Raw genomic sequence first — 17,594 nt, 5'->3', positions numbered from 1 at the left:
TGGTCAGAATTGATGCAGCATTTTTTTTTTTTCAAGCTTGGATTTTACAGACAAGGTCAAGATTGGTACTATTTTGCTTTTTTTTTGTGGTCTCATATACATTGGTGTCCTCCATAATTTGCCTTGGTGCCCTCCATCACTTGGAGTTGAGCTGCCCATGAAAATTTGAGGCGGTGGGGCAATAGAGGGGGCTGTTGTAGCTACCACGGAAAATTCAAAGAAAAGAAACAGTTGACGCGCATGATCAACATCGACGCGCGCTGACCTGAGAAGGACATTTATTTTATTTTTTGGCCTCGGGGTGTATGTATATTTGCTTTCGATTTGTATCAAAAATTCTTGTGGAGAAGTATACTCAACACATGTACATGTATTCCTTTTTTTCTAGGTATGGGATCTGTTAGTCTTTGGTCTGAAATAAGACTTTTTGAATCTAAAGCAGTTGTATATATCTTTGCATACAATGTCATTTATGAGTGTACAAAGTAACATAACACGTATTTTCAAACCTTATCCATGTTATCACCGTGTTTCTTTTTGAATTACTAGTGCTTTACTTGTATTTTTATCTTTGTACTTGATTACATCTAGTTAAAAGACGCAAATGTGTCTACGAGTAACAAGCTGAAAGTCAAAATAAAGATTCAATATGTGCCTTCTTTTGATATGTAACAAATCAAGTTTGCTGTTTGCTTAAAAATGCAATGTATTAATTTATGCTTGGCGTGCACATTTTTTGCAGATAAAGCTAATTTCCTTTTTCTGGGAGCTTCTACATGGCTTTAAATACATGTATAAAGAAAAAAACACAACAAAAAAAACACTCTGAGTCTTTTAAAGTTTGCAATTCCCTCCTTTTTTGTCATTTTCAAGTTGCATATCTTATGTTTTATTTCAAAATATTGAATATCTTTAAAAAAAAAAAAAAAATTCCCAGGATGTGATCAAGTACTGACAATGCTTCTTATCATGCTTTGTAAATTACATATGTTTGCAAGCATGGTTAGTTTTACGGTAAAATAAAACTGGAAGGCGACAACAGATCACGTTGTTAGGTCCTTGTTTAAACATTTGGGGAAATTTGTAAAATGATTTCAAACTGTTTCCGTTTAAACATGTAAATAAAAGCCACATCCTCAACCTGAAGTTGAATGATGCCAATGGATTAAGATACATTCTTAATATTTCTTTCACCTTATAATTATAAGTCTGTAAACTTTAATAAATAAATAATATTGTTAACAATGTACATTGTATATTAGATAAAATTTACAAAAAAAACCTGTACAGTAGATTAAAATACTTGGATGTAAGGTGTACAGCCAGCCAATCGTGTTCCAGAATTGTAAAGTCTAAGAAGAAATCACGCAAAAAGAAACTGATATAGATGCTGTTTAAAACAAAAGGATGTTAGAGAAAATAAATGCATGTATTTATAGCTAAAACATGTCCCACTGTCTTTGTATTGCACTCATTAGATTGTTTGTGTTCTGATAAATTTGGACAATTTCCAAAACACTGTGTTCATTTTGGAATGAACTTCAATACTGGGTTGCGCCCGTCAGCAACACAAGATGTCTTTGTTAATCTATGACTAAAAAGCCACTGACTAAAGAAAATGGATTATACTATGTACCCATTATGAGAAAAAAAAACACAATACAACTCCTTTCTTACTAACAGCTTATTAACAGGCCCAAAGTTAATGCCTTCAGTAGTAATAAGTCAAACTAAATTCTACATGAATGATTTTTTTTGTAAATACAATGTCTTGGTTTTATCGAAGGAAATTCTCACCCATTTCGACATATTTGGTCATAGTCTAAGACTCCCAGTGCTGGCCTTTGTGAGCCGATCTGTAGGAAAAGCAAAACAAAAGTGTGCATATAATGAAAAAAGTTTTGAATATTTTTTTTTACTTGGGAGAAAAACTTGAATTTGAAATACTGTTGGAGTGAAATAGTTGAAACAATTTAAGGTAAAATAACCATTCTACTGAAAACAAGTACTACTTTCTATTTGAATACATATTATTCAATTTAATGGCAAACAACATTTGAATAAAGATAAATTGATAAAGTTGTCTAAAATAAGAGAAGTTTGACTTACCAACGATGTTCATCTTGCAGAGTGGGCAGGTGCGTTTGTTAATCAGCCAGAAATCAACACACTTGCAGTGGAACTGATGATAACAGGGCAAAATGCGAATCATCTGCAAAGATTTCACATCAAATAAAACCAAACAGAATCACTGATTTGTAAACATATTTATTGCCCGCCCATCACCACAATATACATGTACAGTGGCTCAGAGTGGAATGGGAGGAATACTACCGCAAGGTAAACTCTGGACTTTTCCATTTCATGAGGCGAAGCTAAGTGAAGTGGAAAAGTCCAGATTTTACTGAGCGATAATATTCCTCCCATTTCACAATTTAAAGCCACTCAATATTTGTTTTATATAGATGACATATAGATCCTTGTCCTTTGATATATTTGAACTTTCAATTCAATATAAAATTGGTGTAAAATGTATTTTTCTCTTCCAAACCACCCCTGCATAATATTTGACCCAAGCTCTGTAGCGCTGGCTCTTTGGAACAGTACACGCTATGCGCAACGCTCAATGTCCATCCTTGCATGCATTTGCACACAAATACTGCGACATGGAACAAGGATGATCCTAACTGTTGAATAGTAAATCCCATTCACTATGGGCGAATGGAACTCTTTGAGCCCCGGCGTGAATAGGAGCAATAATGAATGTCATGTGATACGAGTTCACCAATCAAATGACAAGGATCTGTATGCAGTTTTATAACAATGATCACAATCCAGTTTAGTACGAAAACATTTAACCACAAAGACAATGTTCTCAACAACACCAGGCATATTTTAAATTCATTGCAAACCATATGGCCTTTTAGTGCTGACAAGACAAACTTTGTTTCTTAAAAAAAAAAACTTTACTTAAAAGCCCTACATAACCAACTAAATTGATTTTACAATCCTTTCTGCACGCAATTCTGCCACACCATTCGGTCTTGCTCTTCCTAACTCCCACAGAATCCTATAAACACTGTAGGTTTCATGCATACCTTCCCAGGTATAAACTCTTCTAAGCAGATAGCACAGCATTCCTTGTCCCTGCTTAGCACATAGCGTTTCCTTTTGTATTTCCTAGCTGGCATCTTGGAGAGGGAAGATTTGGCAAGTCGCTGTAAGCAACTCTGCTTGACAGGAAAACAAACAATGATGATGCACTTAATTAATATCAGTATGAAGCCCAATCATCACTATACACTCCTTCAGTTTCCAGAGACGCCTCAGGGTCTGCTTGAAAAAAAAAACGGAAAAGGGTCTGCTTGAAAAAACCGGAACGGCTGCTTGAAAAAAACGGAACTTTTTGTGTGTGAAAAAACCACTCTGAGTCCGACACAAAGTCCCCATTGTCATCTTTATTTTGTGGCCAAGCCCAGTTCCATTTATTTGTTATTTTTGCTTCTATGGCCTTTAAGCTGTCTGTTCGTTCAATCACTTTGACTTTTTCTATTTTCCTAATATTTATTCTGCCTATCTGAATTTCCAACGTACTAATATTCGACATGGAACATTCACGATTCCAAAACCCTGTCACTGTACATGACCTTTGCACAACGTGATGCCCATGACAAAAACATGGTTGTTGGTTCCTGGCGTTTTTTGTATTCACATATAACACTGCGATCGGAAACCACCGATAACTGAAATAATAGACTTGATTTCCAGGCTTAATGCTTTGTGTGCTTCCAGTAGGTAAAACTACTGGAAGAGACTTAAGAAATGAAGTATGAACATATATAACCTGCCATACAGGGTGAGTTTAAACAACAAATGTCAGGACCATTGTTTTAGTGAAGTTCTGCATGTAGCACTTCCAAAATCTAGGATATGAAAGCCCAATTCATAAGCTTTTTTTTTAGTACAACAATCATTCAAATCACTTATGTACTTTTCAAGTTACGGACTTTTAAACACAACCACCGTTTTAAAGTTCTGTCCACGATCACAAAAAGGTAAGTGTTCTTTCAGCAAAACGGAAACAAATCACACAGGGATGTGGTGATTTGTTTTTGATTTGCTGAACGAACACTTACTTTTCATGTTCTTTGTGGTTCAGTAAAGGAAAGGGTAAAAAGATAACCAACAAAATTTGAAATTGTTATTTTTAAGAATTTTTTGTTGGAAGATTGCATTAGAGACGAAACATTCAGTGTTGAGGGTAAACATCGTCTCTAACGCAATCTTCCAACAAAAAATTCTTAAATAATTTCATGTTTTGTTGATTATGTTTTTACCCTTTCCTTTACTGAACCTCAAAGTACATGAAAAGTAAGCAGTAAAGGAAAGCATGAAAAGATTTTAAGAAATCAATTTTAAGAACCCCCTTTTGTTGGAAGATTGCGTCAGAGACGAAATGTTCACACTGAACTTGCACGTATACAAAAGTGCAACTTTTTTCGATATCATTTGTCATAAATTGCATCATTTCATACACATTATCACTGTTTTGGGCCAAATAAAGAGTATGGCTGGACTGCTAGGGAATTTCTGTACTGATTAGTCATTATTTGAGCAAGAGGTACCAAGTAGTATAGCAGGGAAAATTTTGTTTTGGTTGATTGCATTACAACAAAGTACAATTTTCTGAGACATCACTTCATCAATGTCAGAGCCAAGCAAAACAGGCACATCAGCTAGCTTCCATATCTGAACGCCAACTTTTGGACCGACTTCTTGAATTTCTGAAGATACCAAGGATTCTCAGAGTTAGTCTACAGTCTATCATGGCTAGCTTTCACACTACAAAACCAGTCAAGTGACTATGCATACAGTTAACAACACTTCATTCTCTTACCTCCACATCTTCACTGAATTCTCGTTCTCCCCATGTGATCCACTTTCCATGTAGAACAAAAACTAAACACACCGTGCCGATTACTGATAATAGAGTTGTCCAAAAGCTTGGAAAAATCTGAAATAAAAACAACGAAATCTTGTATCATGACTGGAAATATTCCACCTAAGCTATCCATTTTTTATAAGATTTGAGGCTTTGCATGGTGGGGTATCGGTATCGTTTCGGTTTGCGGTAACACCATGTGGTAATAACTACTGCTTAGAAGATATTAGTTCTGAAAAGAACTTGTCCTACTTATTATCAACTTTGCTAAGTAGTTTTTTGTTCTGTTAAGAACAGTCCTGCTGTAAGTTCTAAACGAACTTGTCTTTGGTCTCAACGTTTCGACTAGCCTGCTCTAGTCATCGTCAGGAGACTGACTATCCATTTTTTCTTTTCATATTCAGCAATCGTTCTTCTTCTTCATTCATTCATTTTCATGATGACTTGATGAGTTGGGCCCAACTGTCCCTGTCGAGCATAGTGTTGGAAAGAGATGGACCACTCAGACCAGTTTCTAGCTCGATGGATGTTTTCAGGGTCATGTTGGGACGACCTTTTCGTCGAGGGGCTTCAGGATTCCAGAAGAGAACTTGACTAGCTGGCTCATTACTCCATGATTTTGAAAAACAAAAGGCATAATGGGTTGCCAGACTTACTTTTGAATGTCCGTGCCCCGATCCCAGGCACACGACGCCTTCCCATTCCTTGTACGTCCCTCCGTTTGACCGACCACATGTAGACCAGAGAGTCAGCCTGGCTGTACTCTACGCAGGAAAAAATGAAATAAAGAAAGAATAGAAAAAGTACAAATGACCAAAGTTTCCCCAATACTGTCCAACTACAGGGCGAGTCCAAAAAAAACGGAACCCTAACCCAAAAATATATATTTCATATTTAAGAAAATTTATGTACCAAACATAATAATGACTGTGCCAATTTCATAAGCTATTTTTAGATGAATAAAAAATAGCTGAAATTGCTCAATCCGTTCAAAGAACATCACCATTGAAATGCAATGACCCTAAAACCTGTTTCGTCCCCCCAAAAAAAGCGGTTTAGTTGTGTATTCTGACTGTTTGGAACAACAAAGAAAATTACACAGAATACTTGTTTCAACAACTGTAGTACACAATATCTTTATTAAAGGGAATGTACATCATTGGCTTTTGCTGTAATTTTTAGAAATGATCTATTTGAGGGGTTAGTATAATAGATGAAATATTGTTACCCTAAATTGTTTGAAGTTTTGTGTTTGAAAATGCTGGAAAAACCAAGAAAAACAAAAATGTTTACGCAGTCTTGTTCCCTGACTCCACTCAAGATGAAATAGATCAATATTTATAGATGCCGGAAAATTGTAAGGTAAGGGAACCAGTCTAGCCTACCTGCACCCGTTCATAAACATGTAACCAATAGCAAACAAAATTTGGACTGAAAAAATGGTAAATTTGGATCAGTAGTTGAAAAATAGTCAGGTTTTTTCAACGATGGTCGGCCGACCACCGTTGGAAATGTATACAAAAATACTATTTTCTTGAAAATGACTTCACACCAGGTGCCATAATTTTACAGGATGCTTTCCACTGTCATTTATCAACATCCTAGTAAAGTATTTCGTAAAAACTTGGTAGTTTTATTTTTCCATGTTTGCAAATGATGTATATTCCCTTTAACAACCCTAGTTAGGCAAAGAATATGATTTGTAGAATCCATATTTTTGTAAAGATGGACCATCAAAAGGACTTTGTTTAACTTTTAAACTGAGGTTTTATCACTGGTGATGTTCGAAGACAATTGTGACGATTCTTGAAATTGCATTTTTGGACGAAAGTTTTTAAATGGTGATATTCTTTGAACGGATTGAGCAATTTCAGTATTTTTTTTCATCTAAAAGTAGCTTATATGTTTGGTGCTACATATTTGTTTAAATATGAAGTAGAATTTTGTGGGTTTGGGTTCCGCTTTTATTGACTCACACTTCATGTACAGCCGGCCTTCTTGACAAGGATAACATAAGATTTTGGGGAGTCAGGTTGGCGTAGCGGTACTTTCCTTGCCTTCCACCGCTGTGCCCCAGGTTCGATTCCTGCCTGGGCCAATAAGTGGATTCGGTTTTCAGCCCCTACTTGATTCCTTGGGTTCCCGCCAAAATAATCTTCTGGGATTTTCCTCCCACATCTTAAACTGTAATTTCTTCACACTGTCTTCCCTTTACTGGGCCCCATGGGAGACCAGTGGATTTCACTAGAATGGGCTACCTAGTTAAAATTTAAAAAAAAAAATTTAAAAAAATTAAAAGATAACACAAAATTCATACACACTAGTGGCTCAGTTCTGAAAACCTCATTATACTTACCCAGTAGAAGGACTGTGGTTTGGTGACCTCGCTTATCTTGACACTAACTGCTGATTTTCTGTAGAAGAAAACAATACATCCATTGGAGGAGACCACTAATGTAGATTTGGGGAAGTTGGTAAAAAATACATTCCACTTTTTCTGACAGTCATATATGAAAGTTGATGAATGGGCATCATTCGTCCAATCACGAAAGTCTGAACAATATTCATGTATCTTCATCAAGATCAAATTGGGCTCTGCAACAGCAATGTTAAGTTGGTTCTGTATATGTATGGTTCTGAGTGCAGAAGAGTGGCCAAAACATGTATTTCACAGCTTTTGCCCACGCAAGATTTCCAATGCTTTCTGGCCTAATATGATCTCCAATGAGAACCTCTACAACGGCAAGAACATGTCCCTTGGATCAAGATGTGCAGATTAAAGCCGTGTCCGCACTGGCCTTTTTTTTTGGAAGGTTTTACCGAGATGATGGTAAAACGAGAAATGGTCAAATGTGACCACTGTCCGCACTTGGACTTTCGACATGGGAAATTTTACCCAGACCGCGTGGGAGAATTTAACCGAGCTGTCACTGTGTCGGTATAATGACTCACCGTACGCAGAAAACAAAATTTTCAGCCGCAGATACGCACATTTTCAGCCGCCGATACGCACATTCATATTACACACGCCATTTGCATGCACAACTTAATCGTTGATACGATATTATTTCATCTTGACACGCTAAATCTTGACGAAAACCCCTATATTTCTGACGCATTGTGATGCACGACATCGAAGCCATGCTGCTGTACGATGTTCCGTGCGGAAGCAGTGCCATCGGTATTCGTTGGTTCCCATCGCATGCTAACAGAATCAAAGCTATGATGTAGGACCAGAACCAGTGACTATGGCCTACGTACGGTACCGGACCATGATGTTCCGTGCATGACTACAGTAGGGTATCAGGACGAATTCGGATCGTAGAAAATACCTAACAAACATCGGTGGAGAAAAGGGAATTTCTGCAAATTAATTCCCACAATGTGATCTCTCTTTTTTGTGTATGTATTTCTCCGTTGAAATATATTTGTAACGAGATTTTACCGTTTGGACTTGATGATACACCGCAGCGTGTTTCTACAAAATTTTCGGCCACTGCACGTGCAGGTTTGTGCGGTCTCTGTATGCATAACAGGGCGCTCGGGCCGGATGTACGCTTTCCTGAGCCGCTTTTACCGACTCGCACTGTCTGCACTGGACTTATCGTCTCGGGAAAAGTGACCTGGTCAGTTTTCCTGGACACCCGGTCAATTTTCCTGGGCAGCAGTTGGCCAGTAAAAGTAACCGCTGGACTCAGGAAAAGTAACTGAGAGGAAAACGTCTCAGGCTGTCCGCACTGGACTTAAAATGGGAAAAGTACCCATAGTCTTGGTTAGTTTGACCAAAAAAAGTCCAGTGCGGACAGGGCTTTCGATGGCTTAATTGTCCACGTTAATGACAGGCTACCTAAGACAACTTTCTGCTAGAACCCAATTAGAAGAAGGGAGACAGGTAGGGCTAAGACCACCTAGTGAAGAAAAAGTAAAGTAAAGTCTGTCCCGAGCCAATATGGCCCATCAGGCCGGCGTTTATCTCTGGTTTCAGTGAAAACGACAGAATATTTCTATTCCCCCTGGATGGGATGCCAGTCCATCACAGGTTACTCCCCATCTAATGCTGGTACCCATTTACACGTATACTCCTGGGTGAAGGGAGGCAAGTGGGGTGAAGTGGCTTGCCCAAGGACACAACGTATAGCCAGCAGCTGGATTCGTACCCCTGACCCTCTGATCATGAGTCACAAGCCCTAACTGCTAGGCCACACTTCACCTGGCGAAGAAGTGTTGACTAAATTGAAAGAGATGGGATGAAGCGAGGCGCAAGCCAAAGCTCAAAATAGAGGCAAATGGAAGAAGTTCATTGCAACCTTATGTCCTACCAGGGGCACTGAGAATGACCAAAGTTAACTCTTTCCCCTCTGGTACAATGTATGTCTCTAGGGGTGCAAAAACATTCTACAGCTACTTGTCTGAGGGTGATTTTAACCCTTTGAACCCTCAATTATATATGAGCGTTGACCTCTTGACCCTGAATTATTTACATATATTATCTCAGATTAACATATGTTTTGTTTTCAACTTACTTTGCGCTGTTAAGTGTAATCTATGTGTGTACACATGTCTATATCATTGAATAAAGCTTGTCTACTATCCTACAGGGTATAAATCAATGTGAACAATATATCCAAAATACTGTTTGGTTGGCGTTACCATGGAAACAGGGTCGATTCTGCCTCGTACCTTTTTGTTTTGATACAAAGCTTTAGTGCTGCCGGAGCCAGAGGCCAAGTTGCCGCCTAGCCTAACATTACCGGTTGATGCAGTGCACGTGCATTGTTGTCATTCACCGCACTAACCATGCTAACGTCAGAATCATCGGTAAAATCACTGTCAGATTCGCTTTCAAAATCGGCAGAATTACCGTAATCAGATGCATCCAAATCTTCATCATCGTCATCCAATATCTGCGCAAGTGTACTGGTGGCAGACATGCGTTTGGCCGCCATTTTTTCTTTTTTTTCCGCTCAGATACGGTCGACAACTTCTCGAAAAGACGAAGAACACGTAGCCTAGTGCCCCGTAGACAAACTCTTCCATAACAACCATTCTGATTGGCTTAAGCCCGCTCGATATGTCAAAGGTTATCTGAAGTAATGGAGAAGCCGCTTTTGCGGCTTTTCGGGTTGACGCACTTTCACGGGGAAGCCGCTTTAGCGGCATTTCGGGTTCAAAAGGTTAAATATTGGTGCCATTACATGTGTTCAGGCTGTGCACACACTCGTCACTTCACTTTGTCATGGAGAAATAGCCATGGGTGTGAAGGCACATTACATGGAAATAATTTTGTATCAAACAATGTTCATGTCTACACATTAACAAATATTTCTCAGAGAGTTGTGTCATTTGGGGTATCATTCAGCAACCAAACTGGCATTGCAAAGTGCACATCAAGGACCAACACTGCATAGGACAATGGTGTTTTCCCCTGAAATCATTTTTGGTTTTTTACTTGATTCAATATTCCTCTCTCACAGAGATAAAGCAAACTCACCCTTGCACTGCTTTCTGCACCTTGGATATGCCCACGGCTTCTTGAATAATAACAACTGGTTGTTTGAAGAGCTGCTGGACATCCAACTGGTGTGGCCAAAAAATTCAATTTCTAATTTAGTCAAAGTTTAGTTTCCTTTGTTTTGTTTCATTTGTTTGAAAATCTATATCCTCAGGTACCAGGTCTGACGTACGACCACTTCTAGACTAATGATGTGCATCGGGTCGGGTCGACCAGGCCAAACCGAACCGAAACATTAGAAATACAAACCGAATCCGAACCGAAACCGATCTTAACTCCCTCAAACCGACCTGACCCGACCCGACAAAAAATAAGGTAAAACCGACCCGAACCGAAAAAAAAAGCGAATACCTGGCTTGGACAAAGTGATCACTTTTTTGTGCCTACCCTTACCCACATGGCATGAAGTCTTTTGCAAAACCATCGTCTTTCTCTAGTGGGTTGATCGAGAGTAACTCCAGTTATTGAACAAACGCATGGTCACCATGCGGTATCATGAAAACTGTTACAATCTATCTACATTTGTATTTCACTGTCAGTCCCGATTCTACTGGCGAAATAAATACAGTGGGAACTTGATAGTGCGTTCGTTGGCCAATGGGCTGCGGTCACAGTGACTGTCAATAATATTGCATCACCTGAATTTCTCAACTCTTTTGGTTTATTTCGGTTTATTTCGTTTTTTTTCAAAAGATGGCTAAACCGACCCGACCCGACCCGAAAATGTAAATGCAAAACCGAAACCGACCCAACCCGACTGAAAAGATGAACAAACCGACCCGACCAAACCCGAAGTCGGTTTCGGGTCGGGTCAGGTTGGGTTGCACATCATTATTCTAGACGCCGTGTTTCTGCCGTGCCGAACTCAACTAATTTGACTTTTTGCAATCAGCACGGCGGTGGCATGGCGATAGCACGGCGTTTAGAACCATTTGGCTCGGCGAATTGAGTTCAGCACAGCACCATCATTTAGGGCAACAGGGCTGCTGCCTATCGTCGTTCATAATGGCAGTGGCACGGCACTGTTCTAAAAGCCGTGCCGAATTCAATTCAATTTGAAGTTAGGGCAAACATTTTAGGAATGCGCATGCTCACAATACCTTCTCTGCATCACGTCTGCATCACGGGAAGTGAAATTGGCACGAACAGTTTGATTGCGTTGCAAGTTCATTGAACTGCTTGAAATGCTTTAACCAATACTCCAGATGCATTAAGGTCCGACTATTACGTACGGCAGTTTAGATTAACTGCAGTGCTGTAGACGAGCTATTGCCGCGCTCATTTCAATTAAGTTCGGCGCGACAGTAGTATGCCATCTAGTCTTGGCTTAGGACAGCACAAGATGGGCATGTTGGGACAACACTTCAATGCGATCAAAGCTGGGTAGGCCAAAGAAAATCAAGTTTCTCAGCTGTTTTTACTAACCAACATGTTTGTTTCTTTTACTCCTGTGACAAAAATGTACAGGTAGCCTACTGTGCCAAAATATCGTGGGCTAGGTCACACTTTGGTATCCCAGATAGAAAATAACATCTGAAGTCGGCTGTGAATAAAACAGCACTCTGTATTAGTACAGTGCTACTTGCCTCTTTCAGCAGAGCTGGATTCATGGCCAGGACTATCAGGGCAGAGGCACCAAACAGCATTGCATTCTTGACCTGTAGATGCAATGGATAGAAAAGGTCCTCAAATCAGCCCAGGAACTGTAGATAATGTCGTTTCAGTTTGTGATATCACCGTGAGGTGATAACTACTGTCACTCAGTAGATATTTAGTTCTGATAAGAACTTGCCCTGCTTATTTTCCACTTTCGCTAAGTACTTTTTAGTCTGATAAGAAGAGTCCTGCTTAGTTTTAAAATAACTTGTCTTTGATCTCGACGTTTCGACTAGCCTGCTCCAGTCAGTCAGGAGATTCCTGACAATGACTAGAGCAGACTAGCAAAACTTGATAAAAAGCAGGACAAGTTCTTATCAGAACTAAATATGTACTGGGTGACAGTAGTTATAACCACATGGTGTTACCGCAAACCGAAACGATACTGATACTCCACCATGCAAGTCGACTCTCGTCGGACTGCAACAAAGGCACGCCACACATCACGGTCTCCCATGGCCGTCCTGATCTCGGCTGCGGAGGCTAGCCCAGTATCATGATGCAGAGCTGTCCACGTAGGTTAGCCTGCATGCCATTCTCATGAGAATCAAGAAAGGACTCATCCCACCACTGTTTCAGAGTTTGTACAATTGCATTGGGCATCCAGAGATAGCTGCAAGCCAACTCATCTTATGGTAACCCACTCATGCAGTAGCCTCTCGAGGTGGGCAGACGCTAACCTACATGTACATGGACCACAAAGCAAGAGGCTCGACTCGATGGCTGCTACACTCGCATGCTGAGGATGGTTCTAGATGTGAGTTGGAGAGACAAAGTCAGGAATGAGGTGCTCTAGCTATGGCAACCTGCCAAAGATCTCAACAACTACCAGACTTAGGCGTCTGCGATTGGATGGTCACTGCGTTCGGCATCCATGAGTGGGAATCCACTCATGAAGTAGCCTCTAGTTTCTCGAGGTGGGCAGACGCTAACCTACGTGGACCAGCTGCATCGTGATACTGGGCTAGCCTCCGCAGCCGAGGTCAGGGCGGCTATGGGAGACCGTGATGTGTGGCGTGCCTTTGTTGCAGTCCGACGAGGGTCGACTTGATGATAACTGTAGACTCAAGAAAGGACTCATCCCACCACCGTTTCAGAGTTTGTACAGTTATTCAAATGACGTGCACAAACCCATACCCGTCTTTCATTTGACTGGAATAAACCTTAGCATTAGTGTCAAGTGTAAGTGTCGCACAACAGTAGGCCTAAAGAAGTGTGCCCCCCCCCCCCCCCCCCCGGCCCATTTTGCTACTATTTAGCTCACACACTGTACCTTCAGCCGAAATACTTTCTGGAATGCATGCATCAAATTTGTTAGCAGTACAATGCTTTAAACATTTCCAACATCTTAGATGGAGATGATCACGACTTTCACTACGACCGTTTATAAACTAGTACTGTATTTGGAATTTGTACCTGATCCAACAGTGAGCATGTAGTGGGCTTGGAGCTGGTTTGTTCCTTGATAGTTTCTTCTACTGACGGTAGATATATGAGTCCAATCCACTCCTCCTTGACAACAGTAATTCCACTGAGAGGTTGGGTGGACTTGGTGCAGTTCCTAGGGAGCTGTTGGACAATGAAATGAAATCAGAAAATGTATGAGCCTGATCATACAAACTGTATTGGGGAGTCCATGCCATATATATATATCTTGATGGCGTTGCAGCAACCTTTTCTGTACTGCAACTTAAAGGGAAAATACAACATTTGCAAACATCAAAATATAAAATTACCAAATTATTTTGAAATACCTTGCTGAACTGTAAGTGAATGACAGTCTAAAGCATCCTGTAAAATCATGGCACCTGGTATACTGTCATTTTCAAGAAAAGTGGTATTTTTGTATCGATTTCCAACGCAAGTCGGCCGACCAGTGTTGGAAAAAAAACTGGCTTTTTTAAATACTGGCCCCAATTGATCATATTCAATTAGTCCGGTTTTGTTTGCAATCTATTACACACTTAGGAACGGGTACAAGTAAGCTAGACTGGTTGCCAGACACAAAAAAAAGACCGCATGAGTGCAGTGGGGGCACCGAGCCAACTAGCCCGACTGCGTCTGGCCGTACAGTACTATCGCAAGCTCTGTAGTACGGCCAGACGCCCGATGCTTCCACAGAGACTGAATTTTGTTGGCCGCCGATGTAGCGATTCTGCTACATCTTTCGATCGCGATTATCTTTTCATCCAGGACACAAATTTCCGAAGTTAAGGTTCGTAGTCGAAGAGCAACTCATACCTTTTCGAAAAAACGTTGTTTGGTCTCAATATTTTCATCCATCTGGCCACAAGACGAATTTCAGTCATCAGATTCCACAAATATTGTCCCCCAAGCGATCCCCCATGCGATTTCAAAATGGCGGCCGCGCTGTAATGTATGCAATATGCAGGCGCGCCCGCGCAAACTCATGAATATGCATAAACAGTCTGTGACGTATGACCTCATGTTTTTGGACGTGCGTGCGGCGGGGCCGTACGTCCAAAAACACGAGGTCATACGTCACAGACTGTTTATGCATATTCATGAGTTAATGCGGGCGCGCCTGCATATTGCATACATTACAGCACGGCCGCCATTTTGAAATCGCATGGGGGATCGCTTGGGGGACGATATTTGTGGAATCTGATGACTGAAATTCGTCTTGTGGCCAGATGGATGAAAATATTGAGACCAAACAACGTTTTTTCGAAAAGGTATGAGTTGCTCTACGACTACGAACCTTAACTTTGGAAATTTGTGTCCTTGATGAAAAGATAATCGCTATCGAAAGATGTAGCAGAAACGCTACATCGGCGGCCAACAATATTCAGTCTCTGTGGAAGCATCGGGCATCTGGCCGTACTACAGAGCTTGCGATAGAGCCAACATGCTCCATCACTCATGTGGTCTTTTTCCTTGACTCTCCGTAGACCTTGTAGTTGTACACAACCGCTGAAGTGACATCTTGGATACTACATTCGGAAAGATTCCCATATCTGGCCATTATGATCACTGATTTTTCCTTTCAGGAACCTATCAGCTATCAGAAAGAAAGTGATAACAATATGTCCCAAAAGGTCAAAATTTTAATCAGAGAAAATATTGAAGCAACTAGCAAGTCTGAGAAAACATTTAGAAATTTTATTTTTAATTTTTATTTTATTACACTTCTCCACTGGCTGATGATATAAAAATAAATATTACAAGGTATACAGAATCACAGATAAAAATATTACAGAGGATTTACGATTTCAATACAGAGAATTTACAATTTCAGTCTCATATTCATAAGATTTGAGGATTGTTAGGGTTAAAAGTGATGGCTAGATACATGGGAATCTTTCCCAACATTCTTTCCAACCATGGAGGTAGTGTCAACTGGTCAAGGTAAGTTGTTAATCCGCTTGTTTTCATACACAATGATACACGACATACCATTCGAATGTCTCCCACTACAGACACAGCGCCACCGATATGGGCAAACCGACCCCGTATTTCTACCGCAGATTCATGACCCTTTTGCATCAGAACGACTGCCCCGCTTTCTCCAGCGACAACTTGGACGAAGATGGTAAAAAGAAAAGCCAAATACATCGTGGAAGGATGCTTAATTCGTCGAAACTTTGACACAAATTTCGAGCGCAATGTTTTGACACTGGACAGCTGTCAGCAGTGTCTTTGTACTTTTTGTTAAAACGACGACTGTTTCATAGATTAAACGTCCAAAATCAGAGAACGGCCGTTGTATTGTGTAACGCGTTTGAGGCGGGGCGGGGCCGTGTTGGAACTGAGAAGGGGGGAGGGAAGATCTCCGTGTACTAGTGTATCTAAAAATAAATTAAATGTTCAGTTTCAATTTTTGTTGTTTTATTGAAGTTATGTAGCAACTTACCATTTCTGTACTATACTCTAGGCAACAAAATCCCGTTCGATATTGGGCAGAGTCCAGATGATTGCAGGTCAACTCGCCCCCGGCCGACTCGACCCTAACCGACTCGCCCCTTACCGACTCGCCCTCCTACCGACTCGCCCCCTTACTGAATCGCCCCTTACCGACTCGCCCCCTGGGCGACTCGCCTCCTAGCCGACTCGCCCCCTGACCTACTCGCCCCCTGACCGACTTGCCCCCTGGAACACATTGCATGCCCGGTCGTGTCGTGAATCTCAATGGAGCCAAATTATTCAAACGCCATTTGAAGTGATTCCTGGTACAATAACAATAATTATTATAATAAATGGCAATAATAACCAATAATAAAAAGGTCAAACATGAAAATAAAACAATCCCTTTTCGCAAGAGAAGAGGGTAAAATCACGTTCAAATAAGCTTCGCCACATCTGAGTTTCGGTTTTGATTCTCAAAGTTGAGCCTCAGCTCCTCCTATAACATTTTAAGAACACCGAACAAATAACTATTTTTTTGTTTTCACAAAATACATCCTTAATTCTTGAAATACTTTTTAATGAAACTGAGGACCTAAAGTTGAGATTTACAAACGGTGAACGCGGTACATGCCGCGCGCCCGCAGTCACCATGAACGGACCGCGAATAGACCGGCTGCTACGCGCGATAGGCCCCGGACACTCCGCGAATATCGGTACAGCTGTGCTAATGTGTTTCCAACCCAAATTCTTCATAAAAGATCAATAGTTTCTTGCATTTGTACCGGAAATCCTTCAAAAGTGGCGTTCGAATAATTTGGCTCCATTGGGTTTCATGCTACGATCGGGCAATGTGTTCCCGCACTGTCATTTTTTTTTTTTCAAGATATCCTTGTGATGAGATTATGCATGCAGTATATTCCACTAGATACAGAACCAGAATAAAATGGCCGGTTTCGAAGAGTGCTCCAATTTTTGTAAACTTGGTACCAGCCCAGCCCCCCACACCCCCCCCCCCCCCCCCCCCCATTTGATTTTACGGAGGCCAAGTGTCCGGTGAAAAAACATGTCGATATCAAGTTCAGCACGGATGTGCCCCCCCCCCCCCAAAAAAAAAAGCTGGATACGCTGCTACACCAACAGAAGATGCCTTTTATTGAGCAAGTGTCCCGGTGATCAGTGGCGTCACCAGACTTTTCAGTCTGGGGGGCACAGGGGGGCACCAGCATTTGATGGGGGGCACTTAGGTGGATACGGATCGCCGTCCTGGGGGAGGGGTCTAAGGGGAGGGGGTGCCCCCCTCCCCTTTGGAAAATTTTCGCATACGGAGGATGGGCTAGATGCAAAATGGTGCCACATTTGATGCTAAATTCGATCTGAAGATATCTCCAGAAATTGCTATTTAACCAACTCAGATGATGGGAGTTGAATATAACAAAATATATATATATTTTTTTACCAACCCAAATCTCAGATGGGGGGGCACTCGGGGGGGGGGGGCACTAGGTTTTCCAGGGGGGGCACGTGCCCCCCCTGGCCCCCCCTTGGCGACGCCACTGCCGGTGATGCGACTGTAACCGGTCGGTCCAAAAATTCAACCCCCAAAAGTGGGTGCAGTAC

General features: G+C 41.1%; 1 protein-coding gene across 1 annotated transcript; it reads right to left on the bottom strand.

The window, feature by feature from the left end:
* Nucleotides 1-827: 827 nt before the first annotated feature.
* LOC119729478 (RING finger protein 215-like) lies at nt 828-15,796 on the bottom strand. Its single transcript, XM_038202047.1, has 10 exons — nt 15,528-15,796; nt 13,527-13,679; nt 12,041-12,112; nt 10,434-10,519; nt 7,299-7,356; nt 5,599-5,706; nt 4,898-5,014; nt 3,099-3,230; nt 2,110-2,212; nt 828-1,856 (listed from the first exon to the last, which is right to left on the bottom strand). Exons 1-10 carry the CDS (start codon nt 15,684-15,686, stop codon nt 1,816-1,818), a joined length of 1,029 nt encoding a protein of 342 aa, XP_038057975.1. The 5' UTR covers nt 15,687-15,796; the 3' UTR covers nt 828-1,815.
* Nucleotides 15,797-17,594: the final 1,798 nt, after the last annotated feature.

The sequence above is a fragment of the Patiria miniata genome, unplaced genomic scaffold (genome assembly GCF_015706575.1).
Source record: "Patiria miniata isolate m_02_andy unplaced genomic scaffold, ASM1570657v1 HiC_scaffold_1, whole genome shotgun sequence".
In the NCBI taxonomy this organism is placed as follows: Eukaryota; Metazoa; Echinodermata; class Asteroidea; order Valvatida; family Asterinidae; genus Patiria; species Patiria miniata.
The sequence above is the reverse complement of the archived record's forward strand: the minus strand, read 5'-3'. Positions and strand labels throughout refer to the sequence as shown.